The sequence below is a fragment of the Calonectris borealis genome, chromosome 2 (assembly GCF_964195595.1).
Source record: "Calonectris borealis chromosome 2, bCalBor7.hap1.2, whole genome shotgun sequence".
In the NCBI taxonomy this organism is placed as follows: Eukaryota; Metazoa; Chordata; class Aves; order Procellariiformes; family Procellariidae; genus Calonectris; species Calonectris borealis.
In genome coordinates this window covers 59,621,205-59,648,851 of record NC_134313.1, presented here as the reverse complement: position 1 = coordinate 59,648,851, position 27,647 = coordinate 59,621,205, and the positions used below count along the sequence as shown (strand labels likewise).

Here is a 27,647-nt window from a genome sequence, read left to right as displayed (position 1 = left end):
AAGCTTCAGGCAAGGGACATGAAAATGGCTCTTAACAAGTACAAGTGAGATGAAGCTCTCTTTCTCCCAGCGGTCTCTCTCTCTCTCTCAGCGTAAAAGACTACTAACGCAAAGGAATAAATTAACACTGCAGCCTTATAAATGGGACTTATAAATGTACTCATAATAGAAATGTAAAACTTTGACAAAGTACTTGAGGATCTCCTTGCTAAACTACCCTGGGGAACAAAGACTACTCAAACAGTAACATCTCTTCAAGACAGAGGGGCAAACTAGTATGCAGCCAGTTACAGCAAAGCATCAGGAGCCACCGTTTGCATGAGATGACAGGAATCTAGAACCATATGCATTTCAAACATGAAACAGACCCAAGAGCTGATGCTATGCCAGCATTGACTGCAAGCAAATACCCATTTAAATTTTCCCTTGCGTTCCTTCCTAAGGACTGCAATTCCCACTGGAAACAGCAAGATGGAAAAGAATAGATTCCCTGTGTAACTTGAGCAACTAGACCTAGAACAAAATGGGCTACAGGCCAGAACACATGCTTGCTTCTTCCTGATGCTTTCAGCATGAAGGAACATTGCTGCTGGTGTTCCTATAGGAGGAACAGAAGGCTTCACTAAGCTTTCACTAGCCACCAGTCCTAAAAGCCTCACCCTCTGCAAATGAAAAAATGCATAGTAGAGAGCATTTCTATTTCCTGTGTTAGAGGAATCCACAACTGATAAAGATATTAGAAAACAAATGTAACCACTCAGATTTACACAGATATGGATGCAGTCAGAGAGGTTTTTGAGCTTTTGTTTGTTTTTTAAAGTTCCACCCACATTCCCACACACTTTGGAAGGGGAGGAGGCATAACAGAAAGATTCCATATTCCAAGGAATCCATGGATTTAGATAAAAGAATGCCAATTATCTTAATCAGCATAAGATTGCAAGTCTGAACAAAAGTTTCACTCTCAGAGTACACTCTTTGCTAAAGCAGTAAGAACAGTCAAAATGACTGTCAGAGGTAGAAAATGATAGCTTCAATCCTGAAAAAAGAAGTTAAAGCTAAAATAAGTATTTATAAACATTTGTCCAGAAAAAAAGGAAAAATATTCTCCTAACAGCTGAAGCTGAGCAGAAAGGGAGCCTCAGGGGTGATGAAAGCAGATATAGAACCTACAAACTACTACTACAATACTGCATTCCAAGAACGAAATGACTTAACAAGCAATTGAGGGGGGGGGGGGAATCAAAGGGGAAAAATACACCAACTCTAACACTTTTCTAAAGTTAGTAGTTCTTTGAATGTTTTACTATGTTTATATTCATTAGGGTTTGTGCATTTAACACAATCTATTTCAGAATTTAAATTTCTGAAACTCAGGAGTGCGGGAGAAGCAGAATACCTTTTCCCTATGCACAGCATGTCCTAAACTGTTCCGAAACATTTAAGGCTTTTCTAATTTAGAATTATTTTGACCATTTAAGGGTTTGGTTTGGGGGTGAGGGAGAGGTGTTTTGTTTGTTTGTTTGTTTTAAAGAAAGGGAATTAATACATATTTACAGTTCAAGATTTTCTTACCCAGTATGTCTCCGGATTATGTATTACAGCTGTGTTCTTAAGGGTACTGTCAGATGCAGAGACATATGTTAATCTGCTCATGCTAGGACTTGAGTAAACTGACTGAGGTAGTACACTCTCTTTGCAAGAAGATTCCTCATAACGTGATGTGCAGGTAAAGTCAGTTTCAGACCTGAAAAACAGATTCAAAGTATGTCAGTATTAGAATATATTTCTAATGCTGCCCCCAAGAAAATCAATGCTACACATTAGCTATACTATTCTAAAAATCAACTTACTTAGCCATTCTATTTAGTACAGTCAGTAGAAATGAGAAATCAGCTCTCAATTAACTTTTAGAAGTTCTGGCTTTGATGCACATAAAACTCATTTTCATTAGATATAAATCCATAAGGCAAAGCATCAGAGTTCCACAACTGAACTCAGATGCTAAGGTCACAGAAACAACACAACAACTTATTAAAAGAAAAAAGGTGAATCAATATACTTGTATCTAACTAGATGGAAAAATGTCAAATGAAATCATTCAATATCCCAGGCTTAGGCTAAGAATGAAGTCTTAGCCTAATAAAGATCTCCTATAAACTGAGATCAAGGTTAACATTCAAACTAAAACTGGATCCCTCAAAAATCCTCATGAAGCATTAATAATTCTTATAACCTGCACCAAAAAATTTACCCTGAAAATGCTGTTCCAGAAGTCTCACTAGGAGAAGAGTGGATTAGTGGTGAAGTTGAAGGTCTGAAGCTACACTGCTCATCCTCTAGAGGCTGCAAGTCACATTCAGGTAGAATGGGTTTATGCTCTGGTAAATAAACAGAAATTAATAACTATTTATTTAAGTACAGAGAACAAGTCTACTGTCAAGAAAAGCCTTATCATCAACTGGTTACACTTACATAGGTTTACTTACCAGTACTATTCTGGGAAGTTGGGGAGAGCTTCTCAAAAGTTACATGTTTTACGTTCCCACCGCAAGCAGTACTGGCATCTTCGTTTCTCTTCTCTATTCTTGCATTTTGCTTCTTTTCATCATTGTTCAACTTCTGCGTAGGCTTTGCTTTTGTAGGACTTACCGAGACACATTTACTGGATTGCTGGGCAGGTTTTAAGTTGCTGAGTGACAGAGTATCTTCCGTACTTCTTTCCACCAAATCATTACATGGTTCAGGAACAGCATTTGTTGCTTGATCTACTGTTTCTGTGTCTTCCCCAATACAACATCTACTAGTGAGATCGTTGGTCTGATAAGCAAGCGGACTTCTCTGTGCCACTTCCATTTTTGCTGCTAAAGGAATTCCACATGTCTGTGCTTCATTTCCAGTGGGTGAGGTTCGGGTATCAAGCGTATCTGATCTAAGATCAGCATTCACTGACTGTAAATGTTTAGTATTTACTAAATCTGACAACTTTTCTGAATATTTAACACTATTTGCAGTTACATCTTCATGGTTGGGAACACTAGACAGACTTGAGAAATTCTGAATATCGTTTCCTTCATTAAAATAATCCAGAAATCGCTTCTCTATTTCTTGCTGCTTGCTATGATTATTAATCAAGTCTTCTGCAAGAGTATCCTTATTTTTATCTTTACTCAGTAAAAAGGTATCAGGCATAAGGTTCTGTACAGATGCTTCATGTTTCACAATACCCTCATATTCACTTTCATGTCCAATCTCATCTGTTTTTTTGAGGTATTTTTCCATATCAAATGCACTATTTTCCACATTGCTGGATAAGACCTGATTAGCAGAGCGTTCTGTCTCTTTAACAATTCCAGGAAGGAAACATGTTCTTTTACTTTTATTAGAGAGTGCCATCATCATAGCAGCTAGCTGGGAAGGATCAGCACTGGAGGAAGCATTAGCAATAGCAGAGGCAATTGTGCTAATACTCAGGACACAGTCAGAATGATTAGATAAGCCGTCTTCAAACTTGTCTTTATGAATTCCATCCTACAACAAACCAAAATTAGTTAGGTAACAAATTAAGAAATTTTTGTTTAGTGTTTTGGTTTTTGTGTTTTGGTGGTTGGGTTTTTTTTTAATTATCTTGCATTTCGGTATATAGTAATATATTAACATTTCTAGTTGTCACATATTTAATCAACTGTCAAGAAGGAATACTGCAATAGGCGTAATACTCATTGTACTGATTTTTTTAAGTCTACTCCATAATTTTTTTTTAAAAGATTAAATAAAGATTGCCTGCTAGGAAGCCCTAGTTCCTGTAAAACTTTTAAAATCCGAGGGAAGTGATCATGCCCCTGTACTCGGCACTGGTGAGGCCGCACCTCGAATACTGTGTTCAGTTTTGGGCCCCTCACTACAAGGTGGTGGAGGTGTCCAGAGAAGGGCAAGGAAGCTGGTGAAGGGCCTGGAGCACAAGTCTTATGAGGAGCGGCTGAGGGAACTGGGGTTGTTTAGTCTGGAGAAGAGGAGGCTGAGGGGAGATCTTGTTGCGCTCTACAACAACCTCAAAGGAGGTTGTAGCAAGGTGGGTGTTGGTCTCTTCTCCCAGGTAACTAGTGACAGGATGAGAGGAAATGGCCTCAAGTTGCACCAAGGGAGGTTTAGACTGGACATAGGAAAAATTTCTTTACTGAAAGAGTGGTCAGGCCTTGAAACAGGCTGCCCAGGGAAGTAGTTGAGTCACCACCCCTGGAAGTATTTAAAAGATGTGTAGATGTGGCACTTGGGGACATGGTTTATTGGGCATGGTGGTGTTGGGTTGATGGTTGGACTCAATGATCTTAGAGGTCTTTTCCAACCTTAATGATTCTATGACTCTCAAATGTTTTAATTCAGTTGGAAGAACTGGGAGTAAAATACCATCAGGAACAAACACTACCATGACCAAATACACAGTATCTTCCCAGTTAACTTTAAACCATCTGCCTCTCTACAAGGGGAAGACTATTTCTACAGTTTTCTCTATCACTCAAGTCTGATTTCTTCTTTAGTTTTCACATTGGCTATTCTTAGCAAAGGGCATGGAGTAAGTAGACAGTCATGTCCAGACCACAATCTCTAGCCACCTCTCTTAGATACATATACATTCAGGAAGAAAAGAAAATATCTGTCCTCTTGTAGATATGCATGCATGTCTTTGTAACGTCCTTATAAAAAGACTGATGAAGTATGGAGCAGATAAGTGGACCATGACTGGACTGAAAACTGGCTGCTCACCGGGTTGTGATCAGCAGCACAAAGTCCAGCAGGAGGCCAGCCACTTGCTAGTGGAGTACCCCAGGGATCAAGACTGGGGTCAGTACTGTTCAACATCTTCATTAATGACATGGATGATGGGGCAGAGTGCACCCTCAGCAAGTTTGCCCATCATACAAAATTGGAAGGCGCCGTTTATACACCAGGAGAGCGGGCTGTCATTCAGAGGGACCTCAACAGGCTGGAAAAATGGGCTGAGAATAATCTCACAAAGTTCAACGGGAAATGCCAAGACCAGCACCTGGATAACCACATGCACCCGTACAGGCTGGGGACCGGCCAGCTGGAAAGCAGCTTGGCAGAAAAGGACTTGCAGGTCCTAGTAGACATGAAGTTGATCATGAACCACCAATGTGCCCTTGTGGCAAAGGATGCCAACAGCATCCTGGCCTGGAGTAAGAAAAGAGTTGCCAGCAGGCTTAGGGAGGTGATCCTTCCCCTCTACTCAGCACTGGTGTGACCACATCTGGAATGCTATGTCCAGTTATGGACTCCCCAGCACAAGGGAAGACATGGACATACTGGAGAGAGCCTAGCGAAGGGCCACAAAGATGAGCAGAGTAAGAACTTGGAGCACCTGTCATATGAGGAGAGAGCTGGAATTTTTTAGCCTCAAGAAGATAAGGCTCGGGAGGAAATCTTATCAATGTGTATAAATACCCGATGGGGGGAGGAGGGGAGTGGGGAGGAATAAAGAAGGAATAAAGAAGATGGACCCAGACTCTTCTCTGAGGTATCCAGTGAGAAGAAAGGAGGCAATGGGCACAATTTTAAATACAGGAAATTCCATTTAAACATAAGGAAAAGATTTTTAATGTCAACATGATCAATCACGGGAACAGGTTGCCCAGAGAGGACCCAGATGATCTCCAGGAATGCCTTCTGACCTCAACCATTCTGTGATTTGTCTGTCTTTTGAGAACATTTTAGCATCCATATCAGACTGAGGATGACCTAAACTTATACAAGTTGAGGGCAGGATAGATTACAATCTGGAAATACATTATCAAAACCCCAAATTACTCATTTTTTATCTAGAACAATAGGTATAAGGATAAATTAGAAAGAAAAGCAATTATGGCAGTACACAGTCAGATGAGCGATCCAATCAGTCCTTCTGCATTTAAGTGTGCAGCCTTCATCATTTGATCAGCTAAACGAAGTCAAACTTGCTAGCTACTGACTTCTTTCAGTGATCATGTAGGACAAGGGCTGTTTCTGTAACTGAATGGGTATGTATGTGTTCTGCCTGATCAGAAAAAGAACATGACACATTAAGGCAGAGAAAGTAGGTGTCTAGGATTACCAAATTGAAAATATACCTTTTTCAGACTTACATCACATCAATATTTTCAAATTTTATCAAGTAAAAGACTTTATTCGCATGCTAAAGACAAGTTGTTTCATTTAAAAAAACAGAAGGGGAAGACATAGCTGAAATTCAGAAACTTGATGGCAGAACATCAATAGGCTAGGAATCTCTGAAAAAACTATGGGCTGACAGACCAAGCAACTCCTAAAGTGAAGTAGGGAGAAAAAGGAAAATGAGATGGTGATAGTTAACACCTGACTCACTACAGGTTCATGGATTTCTAATGAAACTATCCTAACAAACAGTGGCCCCTGTTAGGAGTCAAATGATCAATATAAAAAGCAATGAGCTGATATGAAAGTCCAAATTTAGCCATATTCAAGGCAACAATAATAATTGGAGTTATTTGAACTTTGTTCAAGTTCATAGTCGCACTTAATAGAAAAATACAAGAGAAATACCTTTGCTTTACTTTTGGTAGCAGCTTCTATATTAATGCTTTTATGTATTCCAGATGTATTATCCATCCTATGCCATCCACCTTCACAGCTGGTAGAATTTGCATGTTCTTTTGTTTGTGCTTCTAAGTCATCTAAGAACAAAGAAAAAGATAGGGAATTAATTTACAGTAAATTGTCTAAACACCTGCATTCGTGGGATACACATGCTCCGTTAATGCTCTATGGAAAAGAGAGCTGTTATAATGGCACAAATGCAAATACTGCAACATCAGTTGTTCCCTGTACAGTACTCAAAGTTTACATTCAAGTCACAAAATTAGACGGCATTAAGAGTACCATGCTCACACTCTTCAAATTTTATTTTCAGGTAGCTTATCATATTAGCACAAGCTAAACAAACCTTTTCATAAAATGGTGTTTGCAAGATAATATGAACATAGACCAAACTCCAGGAGAAAACTGGAAGAGTTAAATCTGAGTAAAGCCAATTTTCTTATGCTGGGGACAGGGTTTGACTGAGGTAGATAGCAGTGAACTGGCAATTTCGAAGGAGTATGTTTAGGAGGGACAGGTATGTTCCTGAAACCATCAAAGCCACGAGTAATCTTCTTGATTAGGAGATCAAACCCAAACTAGGAGGTATTGTTCATATGAGATCTAGAGGCTACGATTTCAACAAACAAGTTCCTGCTTGAAGGAAAACATCTGGACTCTCTAGAACACTAAAACCAGCTTTTAAAGATGCTCTGATCAGTGAGAAAACAAGTATGAAACAGCAAACATTATTGGTTTGGTTTTTTTTTTGGGGGCGTGGGGGTTGGGTTTTGGTTGGTTGGTTAGTTTTTTGTTTGGTTGTTTTTTTTCTTTTTTTTTTCTTTACTTCTGTTCTTACAGTAGATATTTGGGGTTTGGATACACTTTGTATTTCAAGTAACACCCTCCTCAGGTTGCTGACCTCTCAGCTGCCTCTCCATCTGCTACTCCTTAAGCAGGAATTGCATACTGGTACTGCTGATAAAGATTATTATTGCCAGTACTACTAAAAATCAGATGGCAGTAACTATTGTCCACGAAGTGACCCAAATACCTATTTTCTCTAACATTTATAGCAACCCTCATATCAAAAGAAGTGCAGAGCACATTAGGGTATCTTTCTATTACTCAAAGCAACAATTATAACTATAATTTAATTGAACAGAGGTCATGAACTCAGTGAACTCCTGGTATTTTTTGACAAAAATCCAGATTACTGTATAATGAATTTAAGCACACTAACACTAGATTTTAAAAAAATAATAATCATTAGAGACCCTTTAAAAATATTTGCAAGGTCTTAGCATGAGGAAAATTACAGCTGTAAAGCTGTTTCAAGGAAGCGGACTCCATAAAAGCCTGATGGGTATTTTTCACCAATGCAAAAAAGCATTTAAGGCACTGCACTGACTGAAGCAGGTTCACAAAGATTGATGTTGCCACAGTTCTATCAAGAGCAGTAGAGATGCTTTAAAATGCACTCATCCTTTGCTAAACATACCTTATTAAGTTGACAGGCATATGTAAGTTAAGCAGATATCATGGGAGTGTAAATTTTTTTTATTTTAAAGATGGCAGGAAAAAACATAGACTGTGTCAGCTCAGCTATAACCCAAATTGTTTTCCTTCTTTCCTTATATCCTCTACACCTATATGAGCAAACAGACCAATTTTCTGGGGTGGGTTGGTTGTTTTTTGGCAACATATTTATACAGCTTTTTCAACAGGAAAACTCTGAACAGACTTTAATTATTACAAAGTATTCTGATAGTTATTCAGTATTCTGGAAATGCTGAAATATCTAAGACAATTTAGGGTAGTACTTAGTATTAGAATGTTCCCTCTTGTAAGTGTTTAGGTTCTGTGTTTTTGTGGGGGAAGGGGGATAGGGGAGGTGCTCACAGCAAAAAAGATATTTGGTAAATGAAAACTAGAGTCTTTCTATCATGGATTACTCTTAATAGTCTTTAATAGCTATATACAAGTAATTCTTAACTACTGTTATAAACACCGTCTAGGGCTGACCCTTCTGTTCTATAATTACCTGGAAACACCTCAGACAATTGCGAAATCTCTTGGCCAGTGTCACCTCCTGATGAATCAGATTGCCTTAGCAAAGCAACAGGTTGCCTTTTCTTCGGAGATGTAATGTAGTAACCAAAAGATGGCTATAAAAGAAAAAATTACCCCAGAATACAGCATGAGTAAATTTAATCATTAATAAAAAGGTTCAGTGGGCTTGCAAAGCAGTTTCAGCCACAGTGCCTCCCCAGCTGGTGTTTGGCTCTCATACCACTGAGAAATAACATATGCCTCCTAGCATTGCAAATGCCTAATCCAAACACACACACTTCCAATATATACATAAAATAAACTTTATACCAGTTAGACAAAAGAAAGTACATATGCTCTCATCATCTCTGCCTGGAGCCATGCTCTGCCACTCAGCCTCTGAATGCACCAGGATCGAACATGCCAACTCTACCAATTCACCAGGACACGACTGAATTACACAAGCATATTTGACTTCTTCCTCCCATTGTACACACCTACCCGCTTTTTTTTTTGTCTGCAACACAGATGAGATACTGTCTACCAACAACAGATAAGAGAAGAGGCAGGTATCAGATAGATGCAGGAAGCATACAGAAGTATGTTGGTAAGTTAGAGTCTAGATGACTACATTTTTTACTGAAGTCAGGCATTTACCTAGATAGCACATCAACTATCAACAGCTGTTCAAAGATACTCTCACTGTTCAAATACCCCTGTCTGAGCAGCGTTTCATTCAACTACCAAGTGGATTGTTTGCTTGGACCTCCAAAGTGCACCCTGTATATGATGTACTTTTCTCTCTCTAATCCTACACGTAATTAGTTTCTGACCAAAAGGTGAAGATCAAGATTCATCAATAACACCAGCCAGCCCTTCACATCAGAAATTCCAAGTGGGAAACAAAAGCCAATCCAGACCTGCCACACATAGAGAATTTCCTTCGCAAGTGAACTTAGAAAAGTAGTTCTCAGAAAGAATTAGTTACAATATAAAAAAACAAAAGTAGTGCTAGCTGTTGTTGTTCTTGTCCTCTCCTTGTGTCTTAATATTAAACGTTAAGATACATACCCGTTTCACATCACTGCCTCCACCAAGACAACCAAGAGCTTCAGATCTCTGACCAAAGAACTCCCCCAAAGACAAACGTAAATAACTGGCATCTTTATCAAGATCAGATGTTCTCAGCAGAATGCAGCTATTTGCAGATTTCCATGAAGTATCTGCTAATTCAGATGCATTTAGAATGTCTACTTTTTCCGCCTGCAGACAAGACATTTCAGAAGTTGTAACTTGTAAATAAATTAGAGAACTATTCTGTTTACATTGAGATAATTAGTTACCTGCACAAGTTTGTGTGCTTTCTCAAATTCTTCCTGATCTTGCGCAATCATAGCTGCTGCTTCAGCTTAAAACCAAAGAGAACATTTATTAAAATAAGGCATAATTTATTAAGTCCTGTCATTACTATTTTGCATCATTAAACTAAATTTTGAGGGACAGATATTGCAATATTTAATTCTACATCTGAGACAGTTTGGAGTTATGACAGTTTTGACCCACTAGGAGTTATTCCATCCCGTTATGGTGAGAAAAGTTCATATGAAATTCATTTTAAAAGAGTACTCCCTGGATCTTTAGGATCCAAAGTAAAATCAGCATTTAGCTAACTAACTTAGTGGTGAATAAAGTCTCTTACAGCCTTAACCCCAAACCAAACTATAACTTTTCATAGGTTATGCTACCCATACTAGCTAGAATTGAGCATCATGTGGCTACTTCCAAACAAACTTTTACTACATTTGGTTTTGAAAATTTCATCAAGGTGGTACTTGTGAATTGGAGCAAAAGAAACAGACTGGTTTGTACCAGCTCATGAAATACCTGTGCAAATTAATTGGCCAAATAAAATCAATACTTCTTTTAAATTCAAATGCTTGTACCATTTTCACAATTACCATTTACAGAGCAATGAACACTTTAAGTCTCTTCACCAAAATGATGTGAAAAACTGCTGATCAAGAGATACTGTGATACCACCTTATTTCAATGTTAATGTATCATTAAGCCCATCAAAACTTATAAAATATGTGGCCTTGTACACACAACATCCCTAGTCATAGAGGACACAGGGCAAATGGAGGAATAAGTCAAGAATGGACGCAAGCTTGCAAAGTGAATACAGCTGTTGTTCGTAAAATTACTCATGGGAAGTCACAATACATACTCCGAGGAAAGAAACAAAGTTGGAATACATCTTTATGGAGCAATCCAACTGCAATTCCTAAACACAACCTAGCACTATCAATGACACATTGTTATATCCGGCTGAACTCTAAGTCAATATCAGTTCTTCCTTAATCCTCTGTATAAGCCATACAGCTCTCTGAAGACTTCCTGAAGCACCAAACTCTGTCAAGTGAGCAATCCTGCACTATTTTATACAAGAATACACTGTGTGGACAGTTTGCTGACAGAGATAGACATGTCATAAATGAGACTCAGAAGCATCAGATGTAACATTTCCTTTCTGTCCCTACAACTAAAATCTCTCAGCTGTCAAGCATCACACTTGAGCACTGCAAACAGACAGGCGAACTAGCAGTCAGAAGAATGCTAACCACATTGAATCTGTAAGCACATGTCTTCTATCATGTGAACAGGTAAGCCAATCAGCTCAAAAGCAGAATTCCTTTAAAAACCTATCAGGTAGGAAAAGACTAAACAGCCTTGAAAAAATTTACAACAGTCAAATAGTCTAACCACTCGACAACCTGAGTCTGAGATGCAGGCAAGTGTCTGAAATATCCTGGCATTTGAAAAATAATGGACGAGCGCTGCTTCACTGACATACTAGATAGGGAAGTTTCTACCAAATTGGATCATATTTGCTTGTTCCAGCAGAAAACCACTACAGTGTTGAAAAACACTATTTCAACCAACCAACCCTGTTTGATCACTCATTCAAAATAAACAATTCTAGACAGCAACATATACAGCATTCTCTTTGAAAGAAAGAAAAACCTTGAGTGGACCATGAACATCTTTAGAATATATTTGCCCATCCATACGTCTAGTTTAGAAACTAGAAGAGACTAGGAGAAATACTGTTGCACACATTGCTTGAATCTGTCTAGTAAAACAGATTACCAGATGACATTTTCGTGTTAAGGAATTGATTTATTTACAGTACTACATGCATATTATCCAAGCCTGTATGACAAACATACAGACTCTCATGAAGATCGGTCTGAGACAGCTTAAGGAAAATAAACAACTTTAAGTAAACAGAGGTTCAAGAAGCCTGGAATTTGTTAGAAGATGAGAGTCCAGTAAAGCCTCTCAATAAGCTCCAACATTTTTCAGTACCAGTACCATCTTTCAGCATCAAGACATTCCCAAGGGGTTCACAAAAAAATCACCAGCTAGTGAATTCAGCAGCTCTTTTCACATTCTAGTTGATTTTGTAGTCATTTCTTATTTACAGTTATTTCCTGTCTTATAACCATCATGCAATACAGAATGACTACTGTTTCATCTTCTTGAAAGAAAGGATAGCAATAATTAAAGTCCAAAGGAAAAATTGTGGAAGTGACAGCTACAGGAGTTACTTTTGCTCATACAAGAGGTACCAGTGACAGATGTTAGAACGCTTTTTGAACCAAAACAAAAGACTCTTCATGCGAAGAGCAGGAAACATGGAAAGAAGGTGTCAACTGTAACTAATGATAATATCATTACAGGCTACTATCAACATCAGCTTTCAAATAATTTGTGGTATCTAAAGCCTGGAGGCTTTGCAACACCAAATACTGATTTGTTCAAGTGGGAAAAAAAAAAAAACCAAAAAGGAAAAAGATTACTTAACATTATTACAGATAACACAGCGAACTAAAAAGGAACAAGATTACATACATCCAGTAATGAACTCCTCATTTATTTTATCATCTTCAGACAGATTTAAATCTTGTTCTTCATCAAATGAAGTATAATACGCAAGATCAGTCACCCATTTGCCCTCTTCATTTTGATAGACAATGCTGTGTGGTAAATCACCTGAAAGATATATCAAATGCTACACTGTTGATTAAAATAAAAAGGAATATGGCAAAGTCTCTTAAGTTTAAATTAAGGAGTTCAAAAAAAGAGTAGCTCAAGTTGCTGCAACTGCAAGCTTAAACTAGTTTCATAATCAAATAAACAACAGTTAAGAGCAATATACAACGGTCAGTAATTTTTAAAACAAAAACAAGTCAAAATTTATTCATGCTACATTGGTTTTTATTACCAACTTGCACAACTAAAGAAAAATGCATAGTTTATAATTTTTATTTCTTCTTCCATGCAATGGAGTCTGGTCACAACTGTATAGATGGGTTATATCTAAAGGAACCTACCTTTGTCTGTTGTAGCTAAACTTATGTTCTCACAGCTGTCTGCAGTAGGAGACAGGTAAGTATCAGCAAGACCTACTTCACATGCAGTTGCATCTGTCTGAGGTGCATTTGCACCAAGAAGAACTTGAGGAGTGGTGTAGTGCCTCAAAATTCCTCCTGCTGTATGTAGTACTTCTGCATCAGAAGAAGCAGCCTGACACTCAGAGGACTGTATTTCTTGCTTTGGAAGGACATCCGAGACATCAGCTTTATGGCTGTTCATGCACTGAAGATACAGTGAATCTAACCGCAACTCAGCAGCAGTGCAGGAATCTAGCACATCTCCAGTAGTCATGGAATTCTTAGAAAACAATAATCATTTTAAAAGTGTCAGAAGAGCAGTTGTTAACTGTTTGTGCTAATAGTTCTAGGTACAAAATAGTCCAAGTTAACTATGTATGAAAAATATATCTGAAAACAAAGTGGTGTTATTAATTTTTTGTAAAGAAAGTTTGGGTTGTTAGTTCAATGTCTGAGTTAGTTTCAAATGCACTGCCATCTTCTACTACAGTCTTACTCTATATGATAAACAGACATTTAAATGACAATTTCATACCAGTTGCTGTACTGCTCTGGGCAGCATTTCTCTTTGCACAGGACATCCAGTTATCCCTTGATTTTGTGAATCTTCATCACTAGCATTTCCAGAGTCTACTCCTGTCACAGCCTGGTAAGCGTCAGGAACCTGAAAGTTCTCCTTTTAAAAAAAATTAAGATTTAAGTTACACTAGAACAGATACACCAAAGAAAAAAAAATTAACACTACAGTTGTATTTACAATATTAAAAAATTCTCTTTTTGTTCGCTCATGTGCCGCTGCCAGAGACATCTCTAGCTGCTAGCACCACCACCAAGGACAATAGTTCCTGGCTATGCCAGTCCATGCATCTGCCTCCAAGGGCATACACAGCAAGAAGATGGAGGATCTCTTCTTATTCCTACTACATCTTTTCATTCCCTTTAACAAGGGCACCATGCTACTCCTCTTCCCCTTCTGGTTGACCCACTGCTGAATGAGGACTCCAAATCCAACTCAGAACCTGTTGTACCTATCTACAATGGCAGTGAAGCAGGAACATCTTACACAAGTAGAGAAGACCGGAGGTCAGACAGCAGAACTGTGTTATTCTCACTCTTCAGATAATCACCTATTCCTTTCTTCACGTACAGCCGTCGATCAGCAACTGGCAGCCTATGCAAACTGCTTTTACAGGGTTAACATATCACTTCCCACAGCTTAGAAACTCTGATGTCAATTGGGAAATTTCTGAAATTTCAGAAGCTACAGTTTATTTAACTGTTTAAATCAATTACACTTTCCCATTCCGGTCAAGCATGCAACTGCCAGGATCGCATCAGTCGTTGCAAAGCCAAGAAAACGGAAAAGCACTTAATCCCTGGCACTCTATTTGTAATGGAACTAACTGCTGCTCAAACCTAAACCACAAGTCAGCCAGTTGCTGCTCTACACTTACCTTTCTTACACTGACCACTTATTTAAGAGATTTATTTACTCGCCTGGAAAAACAAGTCTCTGCGATACTATACACTTAATAAAACCTTGGAGATTGCTATCCAAGATAATAAACCAGTGATCAAAAAGATTTTATAAACCAGTTGTATGACAGAAAATAAGGGCCAGCACGTTACCTTAATAGTTACAGAAACAAAAAATACAACAGAATCTTTTGTCAGTAGTGAATTAAATTTCTTTTCAACAAGTTTTATCAAAGTCTTAAAAGAAAATTCTGTTCTGTCCTTTGAATTTTGTTGCAGTTAAAACTGTAACTCTAATTAAGAATACCAACAAGTTAAACTACTAGAAGTAGTTTGTCACAGAAACATCAGATTAAAATTAAGCAATTCCTACACAGACAACAGGACCACCTCCTGGGTATTACAAGCAAGTTACAAAGGAGATCAAAAGATGGCCTTAGTTTCAGTTCAGCTGACCAGCTTGCTGGGGCTGGAGGGGACAGAGTAAAGCAAGCATTTTATGGGTATTAGCTTTCTTACGGAGATTTATCTTTCATCAAAAATTCGTTGCATTCAGAGGCTGGTAATCAAAATTAAAATCATGCCATCACAAGACAATAGTATCAGTAGAGGCTTCTGCTTAGTTACCAATGATATAATTTCTCTTGGCGGACTTGAGAGGATCCCAAATGCTTACCTACAAACATCTTACCATCTCTGACAATAAAAACCACCACTAGGAAGCTATGAGGGGAAGCAAGGTGTATAAGAAACATTCATACCTTAAAGCGTTCAAGAAAATGCCTCAGAGGTACAATAAGTTCAGACCAGCACAAACAATCCAAAACTCTAAAAGTAATTTTTACTTTTGTAATAAGAATTAAGAAATGCAGTATTAAGTAGTCCAGCAGAAAAAGTCCATCTTCAGGAAATACTACTGATGCTATATTAGTTATTATAGGATTTCTCTGAGGACAAGTCTCCATCATCCCAGAGAAGGGACAGAAATCCAGTTTTAGGAGTTTGGTTTGTTTTTTTTTCCCCCCCCTTTGCAAGATCAAGTTACAGAATTAACACTGTTCTCTACCAGAGCTGCCTATCAGGAGAAAGGAGAAGGTTATGCACAGGACAAAGAGGAGTGTGAGGAGCAGGGTTAGAGAGAGATGGGAAACCTGAATGGAGGCTTGAATAAAGGAGACACCATAATAGGAAACCCTTCAGCTTCACTGCAAGCCTTCCTGACTAATGCCTCTTGGGACAGCCAGCTACTTACCCAATGCCACCTCATCTCATAAACAGCAAGACCTTCCCTAACAAGCAGATGAATCCGCTGCTAGCTCTGCACTACAGGGAAGAGGAAAATAAATACAAAAATAGCTACCCAGCTTCTTTCCTTTTCCTTTTTTTTTTCCCCCAAGGAAAACCTTGCAGAGGGAACAGAAAAAGTCAGAAGCTCACTCAAACGGCTTTGTTTCTAGTTTAGAGCTGTATTTGCTATCTTTAAATTTAAAAAGAATGCTTTGCTGTACAGGCTACCTGTTGGACAATATTTGGGTTTGTCAGGAAAGAAATAAAACCTAGCTCACCCTGGCAGACAACCCTCAACGATGCTACCATGTTTAAGGGCCACTGGGCGTGCTGAGCTTTGAACTTTACTTTAAACCTACTTGAAATAAGCCATTTTCAGAAAGCTTCACCGCTGTGTAGCATTCTGAGAGTTTCTGTATGTCGGCGTCTCCTCTTGTCATTTCTGGTTGTATCAGCTGCTCAAAATAGGCTTCTAGTTGGTTATCAAAGAACTCTTCATCATCAATATCATCATCTATTGAAACAGAAGAAAATATCCTATTCAACTTTCACGGTCATTTTATATCACCTGACACACTATCAAAGCAACTCCATAATTTTTAAATACATTGAGTCTCACAATATACTCACACAGTCAGAGCAGAATTATCCTGTTTTTCCCTTAAAATAATTGGGTCACAGAAACACGTAATCGTCTTACTCATGACTAGTGATATACAGCAAAACAAGATGACTATAAGCTAGCATGTTAACTCCCAGGCTATCAAGTGACTCATCTTCCTTCACATGATCTATACACCACCACATTCCAATTAGCAAATCATATACGTAATCATAAATTAAAAGTAAAATACATGTAGCATTTTTCAAACTTCACAGAAAGTAACTGAAAGCATAGTCCTATATTTCAATGGCAAAAAATGTTAAGCGCTATTACTAAGAACAGTACTATTCCTATCTGCCAAGTAAGAAGTTTTCCAAGACACAATTTTTCTTGTTTTGGGGCTGGTTTTTTAATTTGTGAGGTCTGGGGGGAGAGGAGAGTTTCCAGGGCTTTTGTTTGTTTGTTTGTTTTTAAAGACCCAAACATCAGTCAGCTTTTTAGGGCATGGTTAAATGCACTCTTAAAACCATTGTAAAACATATTCCAAGAAGAAGTTTGACATCTTTACTTTTTATTGTTTTATTTCCAGGAAACAGTATACTGTCTGTGTTTTTCCTTATAAAAAACAACCCAGTATACTCAAACAGGCCTTGCATTTATAAACTCACAACTATATTCTGTTTTCCACATAATTTAAGAAATGTTCATTTTCAGGTTGTTGTTGATGGTTTAAGAATTCTCCAGCGATTTTGCCTTTGTAGTATACTTCAATTCTTCTTCCCAAAAAGGAAATTTTGAAGAATCTTCTCAGTATTTCCTTCTGCCAGAAGTCTACACAATGCCAAGAATGTAGAGGAAAAAAGTACATGTATACACACTCAGGTAAGTCATTATCTTTGCATTCCCAGTTTTGCCAGTGCCCTGTACAAAAAGCCTGATTTCCCGAAGCACGCTCTTTCAACAAAATGTGATTTAGTTGAATTGGAAGCTATGGATGCTCAGCAACTTTGATATTACAGCAAAGCAATCAGGATCTGTTACATTTGAGAATTAGTAAATGAAAAATCCACATCACGGGTCTGTTTCCACATATGATACTGGAGAAGGTGGAAGGATTGCAGCAGGCTAAGTTTCTTCAATTTTTGAAAGAGGACTAATACCTATCCTCAGAACAAACGTCCATAGAGTGCTTTAAAAATTACATAAGGATTAATTAGTTACCTGAATGGTAGCCAAATACCTACAATTCAATCTCAAATTAACAACACCACAATAATTGTTTTAATCTCATTTACCTATGTCTTAATTTCTTCTTCATGAAACTGAAATAATAATCCGCTACCTTCCAAATAATGAGGAAGTAGATTAATGTATTTTACCTCAGATACCAGAGACTTCCTCCTTATTTTTAGAACCACCCAGCTGCCAAATTTACACTGAATACAGAATTACATGATAAAAATTAGTACATTGCACACTGACCAGGAAAAATAAAAACATCAATTAGCTTCACCAGTACTGGTGACAGTACTGAATAGAGAAGTATTTCCAACTAAAGACTACCAACTCCTTAGGAGGGCAGATAAAAGTAATTCCATCCCCTTGGATGGAAAGAAATAGTATCTTTACTCAGCAAACTATTAACTTCATTTTTATATGCTTAACGCACAAGTGAAGTTATGCAACGAGAAAGAACAAGACGACTTCAAAAGATAGTCATGACATCTGTAGATATAATAGGGAGAAATCCAGTAACCCTACTTGAATGCAGGGCTGCTTGATCTCAAGATGGCAGTAAACCTATTTATCACTCTGCATCTGAGGACATACCCTATCATCCTTCACGTTATGTGCAAAGTCAACTGCATTAATAAAGAAGAGCATGTTTCTCCTTCAACAGCAACCACTGGAAGGGCACAGAAATTTCAAAACTCTTGTTTAGTTATACAGAACTCATGCTCTCACTTTCATCCCTATGAGTAAACTAGACTTCCAACTTGGGTATCATCCTGCATGTGTGGCATCTAAAGAGAACTGAAACTCAAGTAAAAGTTAATTCTAACTGCAAACACATGTTCTTCATCATAAAAGTTTATCTCTATTAATCTAAATTGAAACTGTAGCTAGGGTTACCACTTTATTAAATGAATGCCCACATTTCTACCTGTATTTTTGATTCACAGTAACTGAGGACTGTTATTTAATTTTTTAGATTAAACTTCCAATTGTGATTTTCTCTGACAAATTCCATAGCCACCTACTCCTTTTACAATTTTAAAACAGCCAGTTTCCCAGTGAGGAGTTTTCTTCAATATTCCTACTACTAGTTTTTGATCAAGCGTAATCCTATATTAAATACTTCAGTAAAACAATACCTTTCTTCTGAAGTATGCAATAACGTTGTCAGAATTCTACAGTCAACTACCCAGAGTTATAAATACACTTACCAGTGGAATCTTCTTCTGAGCTTTCAAGAGATGAGAGTTTCTCATTTTCCAAAAAACTTGAAAGGCTATTGCTAAGATGATCACTTGAGATTTCACATTCTATCAGCTTTTCAGAAGGTTCAGATGGACCAACCTGTGAAAAGCATCCATACAGAAATGTTTCTAGGAGTTACTAGCTATCATATAAATTCAGTTAATAATAAACAATTAATGAGATTAATAATATTCCAAAACTCTGCCCCACTTTTTTTTTCCTATTTATCCCAGCAAACATTCTATTTCCCATGGACTTTGCCTGCTAGCTTCCAGAATGGAGAGATGCAAGAAATACAGGGATCATAAAAGGGAAAGAGGGAAAAAGCATCTGAATGACACCAAACTTAAAAAACCTCAAAAATAAAATACTGAACCATTGCATTAAAGAGTTTACACTTGAAAAAATTGCCCCCCCATTCATTAAGCTGCAATCCCAACTTAAAAAGTACAAAGACAACTCTCAATAGTTTCCTATGCTGCTAAAACAGTGCTCCTTCAGAAATCGTACACCCAGATCAACCCTTCGTTGATAATTTCTTCAAATGAGCATACTAAATTACTTACAAAGTAGTATTTCAGCTGAAATCTAGCTAACTGTAAACATTGTATCTTTCATATACCTGAATGATTTTTAAAAACAGCACAATGTAATGTCTGTTTTGGATTTCATCTCACATTCTTTATGATAAAACAGATCATCTTTGACAGACAGCAAAAAAGTCAAAGTTCAGAAAGTAAAAAATTTGAAAGCGACTTGAATTATGGTTTTCAGATGACAGCCTGTGAGCATTCAACTGCAACTCACTGACCATTGCAGCTTCAAATCAAAATTTGAATTATCAAATTAAAAATCAAATTAAAGAAAACTAAATCAATTTAGTAAATACCAGATGACACATTAAGGAGCACATACTGGACCGCATCTGGCTGCAACCTGAGGCATATTTTCTGTAAAGGCCACAAAATCTCCCATTCCTGTCTGTCTTGTATCTCTGTGCCCATAATTGTCAGGTTCTCTAACACAGTAGATAAAAACAGCTGAAGCATAGCCCTGCCTGTCGATACCTGCAGCTATGTGCTACCTTTGGGATACAGAGACAAAAAAAAAAAAAACACCAAACCAAAACAAACCACACAGAGGCAGCAGGAAGATTGTGTTCTTACAAATGGTGCAGTTTTTAATGCTGAGGACACTGAAGAAGTAATCTGAACTAATATTCCTCCAAGTAATTATCAAGTGCAGGGGCAAGTCAAATCAGGTGTATATTGTCTACTTCAATTTCCAAAAGCATTCAAAGAAGTTCCTCAGAAGGCTTTTCACTAAGCTAAACTACAATTAGGATAAAATGTAAGGTCTTTACATAGATAAAGAACTACAAGACAGCAGAGGGTAGGAGTAAACAACAATTTTCACAATTGAGAAAGATTCAGTGGAGTCATGCTCCCATGGTACTAATTATGTTAAGCGATCTGCAAAAAGGAGGCAAAGTGAGGCATGACACATTCAGCACACTAGCACTGTTACAAACTTAAGGGATACACAACATAAGACAATAAAACCAGTTCAATTCCCTCCCTCCTCCTCTCACAGAATTAAGTCTAGTACAAGATTAATATTAGAAAACTTTTAATTTCACTGTATGTAGAAAAGGTTTCACCTTGTTATTCTTACTTTCTGGAAGAAAACATATTCCAGTTGACAAATCTGGAACAAAAGAATCAGTAATCAGTACTTTATTTTGCTCTTGTTATACTACTAAGTGCTAACTATTCTGTAAGATAGCAGACTGAGCCCCATGAAGGTCTTGGCATACACCATAAAAATAATCCTGAAATGTACACTTTATCACAATACCAAAGTTTACATGTTCTTATAACAATGATCAAAAGTATCTGGGAATAATTAAAAAGGCAGGGCTTCATCAGGGCTAAAACTGTAAAAAATATACAAGACAATTACTGCCTTAAGGATTTCTATAATGTAGTGCAAAAAAGTAAGGAGTCCCAGGTTGCACTAGCAGAAGTAGGAACAAGTGTTCTGTTCCACTGCTGCATTTCACCTACTGGGCCAATTCTTTTTTTGGATCACTTGTAAGCAGCTTCCATTTGTCATTGTATTATACCCACCCATAATCCAACCGCAAGTCCCACAAGACAGAGAACATTTTACACATGCACATACAGATTTTAGCAGAACAGGTTCCTAATTCTTAAATAATAGATGGGAATAAAAGGCAATTTCCGGACTAGAACCCTAAAACTTGAATAAACAACAAGTTAAAACCAATGAACTAAATACCATCAGGCACTATCAAGTCCACGCACGGGCAGTCCCAGTTTTCCAAAGCATCGTGATTTTTGTTGCCATAGTTACTGCCACTTCCTCAAGACTACAATAATAAGTGACTGAAGTCAACACTTCACCATTAGAAGTGTGTTTCATAAAGACCCACTTATATCACAAACCATAATACTTCCTAATTGAGTATGCTCTCTATTAAATTATTAATACTTACCTCATGAAAACCTATGCAAATATTCAGATAAAGCTTAGAAAAGGGTAATGATTAGAAGTATGTATTTACCAAGTATATTTACTGAATTTTAAGGAACAAGCAGAATTTAATCACAGGACTGGCAGTAGCAAAAAACCCAAACAAGTTTAATATCAATAGCCATGCTTTTAAAATAAGTTACAGAATATTATTTTGTTTCCACTACTTTATTCATATTTCAAAAAAGCATAGTTTTCACAGCAAGTATTCCAAACTACTTTTTCATGCATCACCTCACTAGAAAATTAGGTTTCCAGCTTCTATAACTGCAGTTAAAGATCACCTATTACAGGTTGGAACACAGCAAGAAAAGAGACTTTAGTGAAAAAATAATCTCATAGACTTACACCTACTGAAAGTGAAGGGGTAGAACACACCTTACATACACTTTTTCCACAAGTAAAGTTCCTGAAATTAATTAAGATTTCTACTAGTATTCTAATTATGGTATTTTATAGCAAACACTATTTTCACCAGCTTCCTGTCTAGCTTTGTACTTTGGGGAGAAATCTAAGAACACAATGTCAACCACACGCTTTCTCTGTTTTCAGTTTGTTCAAATCAAATAGATTCTTTTTCAGAACCCATTTACACTATGACATAAAACAGTGAAAGGGTTAAGAGAAGACATCTATAGCATAAAAAGCTAATTACACTGAGAATAAGTATACAGTTTTTCTCAAATTTTAATACCTTCCAATCGTTCAAGTGGCAATACCTCAAGTAAGGTATCTTGACTGCGATTTGAATGCTCAATGACATTCTGATCTCGCTCTCCATATATTGAGTGGGATTCTTTCAAACTAACAGAAGTTGGCTGTGGTTCTTTAACTTGTGTAGCAACTTCCCTAGAAAGAGAATTATTTCAATGAAAAAATCATTCAGTGAGATATACAGATCAACATTACTATACAACATCTCTCTATATATAGATTTGATAAATTCTCCAGTTTTAATGCCTGGTTAGAATAACCTATGCAACAGCTTTCAAGACTTCCACTGCTTAGTAATGTTCTCTAAATTATTTCACTAACACTAGTTATTTCTTAAGAAATAGCAATCACGGGAAGCTAAATTTAATAGAAATTGATGTTCCTTTCTGTATGCAAACTGCATGATACTTACTTGGAACAGATTTAAATCAGTGCAAACTATTATTCACACACATGACATGAACCAGAAACATCAGCTTAATTCTACATTATGTAACGTAACCTAGGTAAATACAAGCCAGATTCAAATAAGTCAATTAATTAATCACGCTTAGGAAATTTTTAGTGTGATAACAAAACAAAACACCATAGTTTAAAAAAAAAAAAAATCACTTCTAAAGATTCATTCCTGTCCTGTACAAGATGCCCAATTAATCAATTAAACAGCAGAATGTTGTTCATGTAGGGCTCTATAGCCTAAGTGGTAGCACTAAACAGGATGCTTCCACATAGCCTGCCACTATCCCTTTTTAGAAAACGTGGAGGAGCTGTTTTAGTAGCAAAAGCTGCCTCGGCTGCCAAACACTGTAAGCTAACAGGCTAATGCACAGCTGAGCTCTCCAGCTACTGCCATCAAAAGGCCAATAGTAGAAGCTGCTGCTGAGGTGGGCAATTCAATTCTGAAGTATTCCATAATCAGCTTATAGTACATATAAATCTACATACTACATACTGGTATGTGCATTTTAGGACAGAATTAGATTTTAACTATCATCTCACTTACATGTCATCACGAAAACTGAGGGCAAATCTCCCCATTGGCTCAGGATCCGACTGACTACTGTGAGAAGATCCTGATGGAGGTGAATGTTTCCCTTCTAAATAGGATGCACAGATATCAGAAAGCCTGTAAAAGTGGGGAGGAAAAACACACAACAGAATCATTCTAATATGCACCTCTCCTGTTTTCCAAAGAATTGGGGGGGGGAAGGGGGGAAATCACATTGATGGCCACTCATCTCCTACAAGTTCAATTATTTGAATATTTTAGCATTTTCTAGCCAATCTGTATTTACAGGTACACACACGTACCCAGAATGATTCTCTCCAGTCTTCCGTAGTTCTTTAGAGAAATACCACATTATCATTTTTAGTGGCTAGTGCTGTCCCATTTGGAAAACAGGAAAGACAGGGTATAAAAGTCTGATCTTACTTCTCGTTAAGTCACAGGGCAGCAGTTAAGTGAGCAAAGGCTTCCAATTGTTACTCTTTGCTCTACTCCTTGCTGAACAAATCATTATAAATTGTGTTAAATTTTAATTTGCATCCATAACACTAGTTCTGACACTACCTTTTCTAAAATGAGCCAGATTCAGGTAAGTTAAATGAATAGTTAATAGAGTTAAGAGAACACACATGTAAAAAATATATTACTCTCTATATGACTTCAAACTTCAAGAGTTGAGTTAAAAGAAATTTTATTGTTATCTTATCAGTCTAAAAACTAAATTCCTCTTTTAGAGGGTGATTTTAATAAAAGTTAAGAATTTAAGAGTTATGAATGTAATGCAGATTTTTCACTGCTAATACAATCAATCCTATGTTTGCTGATTAGTATGCTACTGATTTGTAAATACTTTTTTCATCTACCAAATAATCTATCAAAAGAATTTTTCCTCTCCAAAGTTAAATGTTTCAAATCAGTCAATTGGTTTTTATATGATTAAGTGCTATTTTCCGGTAGTCTCACCTATTGTCACAGCCCGTTTTACTCCTGGCAACAGTTGAAGCTGCAACAGGTAAGCCAGGGTTTGAGGAAATAGTAACATTTTCAAAAATGACACTTGCACTGCTACTCAGTGAATGGCCCAAGAAGCTTGGAAACGTCTCATCGGCAATATTTCTGAAGTCTTCCATCATCAAGCTGCTTAAAATAGCACTCTGCTTGGCAACACGATCAGCCCTGGTCCAGCAGCATCTGAAAGTAAGAACAAAACAACTAGACAGTTACACAAGTCACAGTAATGCTGTCAAAAACACGTTATTTATACATCACGGCTAATATTCTTTGGCAATCACCCCACTTCACCCACAAATGTGCTTAAAAATTATTTCCAGTCCTCTCCCCCCCAAGTCTTTCGGGGGCCACGGAGTTTTATAGCCTTCTTGGACTTTCTAAAAAGAGCAGCACTCCTGCAAGTTACAGTACCGACGCTGCAAGACGTGCCAACCTATATTTAGCCTGTAAAGCTGCTTGGACCCAGGCAGCCTTCCTCCATTTCCACAGCAGCCAGCACCTGGGGAGCTACAAACTCCGTGACGCGATCATCTCGGGCCGCTACTCAGCGGGCCACAGCCCAGTGCTACTCATCTCGACACGGAAGGCCCGGGCCCTACCCCCCTCAGCACCCCCTGCAGGCACCACCGCCACCCCCCACCCCCCACCGGGAGCGGCCCGGCAGCGGCACGACGGCCCCGCCGAGGGAGGCGGCCGCTGACACTCTGCGCCGCGCAGGCCGGGACGGGGAGCGGCTCGAAGCCAGCAGACGCCTTTTTTCCCCAAACGGAAGAGATCGGCCCTGCCCCTGCCCTCCCCGGAGCTGCCGCGAGGGGCGGGAGCCAAGACCGAGAGGCCCGTCCCCCGTCGTCCCCCGTTCCGCCGCCACTCGCCTGAGAGAGACGAACCGCGGCCCAACCGCCAAAACTTCAAACCGCCGCTCCCTCCGCACGCGCCGTCCCGCGCCCGTTGCGCAGCCCTGCCTGGCCCCGCCCACGCCGCTCCGCCGCGCAGCGCCCCCCGGCGGGCGGGCGGGCGGGACCCACCCGCTCACCTGGCGCGCGACAGACGCGACAGACGCGACAGCCCCCACCCCCCCCCGCCGCTCCCACACCCCAAACCAACCCTTGGCGGGGAGCGCGTGCGCAGCGCCGCCGCTCACCTCCCAAACTTTCCCGAGCCCGCGCGCGCGCTTCGCCCTCCCGCCCGTACCCCGCCTCGTCCCGCCGCCAGCCAATGGGCGAGCCCCAGCCGGAGCCGGCGATTGGCCAGCGGGGCACGGCAGGAGGAAAAAGTTTGAGGGGGAAGAGAGAGAGGGGGATACTGATTGGGCGAGGGGCGCGCGGCACCGCCCGACACCGCCCCCCGCGGTGCTCCGTCGTCCGTTAGGCGGTGCGGCGGAGCGGGGTTGCTCCGGGAGAGCGGAGCCGGCGACAGGTAGCTTCGCGCTAACGCCGGCTGAGGTTTTTGGAAGGGGACGATGATAATCGTTTATTTCAGGTGTTTGCTTACGGACCGGTGAGGTTTGAATCCCGGTACCGGTGAGTAGCTCGGGGTCTTTCAGGGGAACGGCGGCGGCCACCGCGTTGCCGCTGAGATGTGCCGCCAGTGATGTCTGAGCCGCCGGTTTGGCCCTGCTGCCCCGGGCCAGGGTATAACCACGTGGAACGGAAAAAGCTTCAGTTGACTTATGTGACACTTTTTATTTATATGACAGGCATTGTTTATATTACTGACTTTTTTTCTGTCGTATTGTTGCTATATGAGTCACTTGGATGAGATTGAGCAATGTGCCGTACCTAGATAATTTTATTTCAGTTTTGAAGCACAAATGTCACATTCTTTTAAGTAGAGGATGAGAAGACAGACGATGCCTTCCAAACAAGGTATATAGGAATATGTGTATGTATGTATGACAACTTCAAAGATCTAAATCGAATTCAGTGTTATTCCAGGACATTTTTACAATACACTACTTCTACAGTTGTATTCCTGGTATGGAGATTGCAAAAAGCTAGAATGAGAGTGAAAAATCACACACATCAGAATTTCATACCATGTTCAAAACAAAAACAATAACAACAACAAAAAAAAAACAAAACCAAAGCCACCTCCTGGCTACTACAAGACCCAAAAACTTCTAGTCTTGGAAGTTCAAGCTGAGATGCGCTCCAAGTACATAAACAGTATACGGGATAATGCATATCTTTCAGAAGAAGAAAAGGGGCAGCAGCCTTACAAATTGCTAGACAAATTTAAAATGCTGCAAGTACCTGCTGTAATCATCCCTTTCTAAGCCCTTCTATAATCTCCCTCCCTCTTGGGGGTTTTGCTGCTTACATTCAAGGGCCCAGATCCTGCACAGAAGTACAGCTCATAATTTTCAGTCACGGGAGCAAGAGAGATGAATAAAGGGGGAAGCACTAGTTTGAGGAAGCAGAGGTGAACAGTCAAGGATATGGAGTGAAAGGTCCTGGTTTGGAGAGACATCAATGCAAAATGGCAGCCACGGGGAAAGGCAAGTATCAGCCCAAAACCAGTGTAAGTTTATTTGTTGAAGTCGAAGTACTTGGCCAGTCCCTTGGAAACGTGACTTGTTTGCACTGAAAATGTAACAGCATGTTTCTAAGCAAGAAGTTAACTGGAATCAGGATATCTAATAATAATACATGTTCAGCACAAAGGAAAATAATGTGATCATGTTGAATTAACTAAACAAATGCATTAAAAGCTGCAAAAAGTTGCCATTTATTTTACTGGTATCATAAGCGGATATTCTGGGCTCCAAAACAACAACAGAAGCAAATTTTAAAAATGCAAGCGGGAATCTTTCCCTTAGATCTGGCTTATCAAGGATGGTTATATGTAAAGAATTATCTTTGGATATATTCTACGGTTGTTTTTGTTACACTGCAGTAATTGAGGCATATCTGAGACACTCTAGAGTCTCACAGCACAAACTTTAAGCATTGGGAAACAGCAGCATATCTAGACGCTGCCACCTTGCTTTTCTTGATGGCTGCTTAGGAAGGAGACCTTTTTTTTCCCTGGTACAACTAGAAGTACAGTAAGGAAAAGATCAATTGCTGTATTGATCTCCTTCTATAGGGTTAAGACAGAAATTCTGCAAGTAGCTTAAACCTTCAAAAGTATATTCTGCTGCTTGCGTACCCAGAAACAGTTTCTTCTGTTTTAGGAATGAATCCCAGTATAATAGTTTTGGTCTCTTTTTTTTTTTTTTTTTTTTAATTAATGACTCATTCTCCCACAGAGGAATAGTTACTCCCTACCCCCATTTAAACCTTATTTTTAAATCACGTAACATTTCTGTTGTTTACCATATGAAGTATGGTATAGTTCCATAAAAGTTAACTTTTTGGTAAAAAGGTCTAACTACCTGCTTTTACTAAACAGT

The 27,647-nt window shown here is 38.8% G+C and overlaps 1 protein-coding gene across 1 annotated transcript in view; it reads right to left on the bottom strand.

Moving 5' to 3' along the window:
- Window positions 1–27,647, bottom strand: part of CEP192 (centrosomal protein 192) — a 103,680-nt gene that overhangs the window by 61,955 nt on the left and 14,078 nt on the right. Inside the window, exons 10-27 of the mRNA XM_075140805.1 lie at window positions 25,582–25,930; window positions 24,206–24,433; window positions 23,240–23,362; window positions 22,217–22,371; window positions 20,627–20,673; window positions 18,933–19,065; window positions 16,241–16,395; window positions 13,654–13,794; window positions 13,059–13,398; window positions 12,577–12,717; window positions 10,005–10,069; window positions 9,733–9,924; window positions 8,654–8,777; window positions 6,577–6,707; window positions 2,490–3,531; window positions 2,255–2,381; window positions 1,576–1,747; window positions 514–662 (exon numbers count right to left, since the gene is read on the bottom strand). Of these exons, the coding sequence (XP_074996906.1) occupies window positions 514–662; window positions 1,576–1,747; window positions 2,255–2,381; window positions 2,490–3,531; window positions 6,577–6,707; window positions 8,654–8,777; window positions 9,733–9,924; window positions 10,005–10,069; window positions 12,577–12,717; window positions 13,059–13,398; window positions 13,654–13,794; window positions 16,241–16,395; window positions 18,933–19,065; window positions 20,627–20,673; window positions 22,217–22,371; window positions 23,240–23,362; window positions 24,206–24,433; window positions 25,582–25,930 (3,814 nt within the window). The remainder of the gene's footprint in view (window positions 1–513; window positions 663–1,575; window positions 1,748–2,254; window positions 2,382–2,489; window positions 3,532–6,576; window positions 6,708–8,653; window positions 8,778–9,732; window positions 9,925–10,004; window positions 10,070–12,576; window positions 12,718–13,058; window positions 13,399–13,653; window positions 13,795–16,240; window positions 16,396–18,932; window positions 19,066–20,626; window positions 20,674–22,216; window positions 22,372–23,239; window positions 23,363–24,205; window positions 24,434–25,581; window positions 25,931–27,647) is intronic.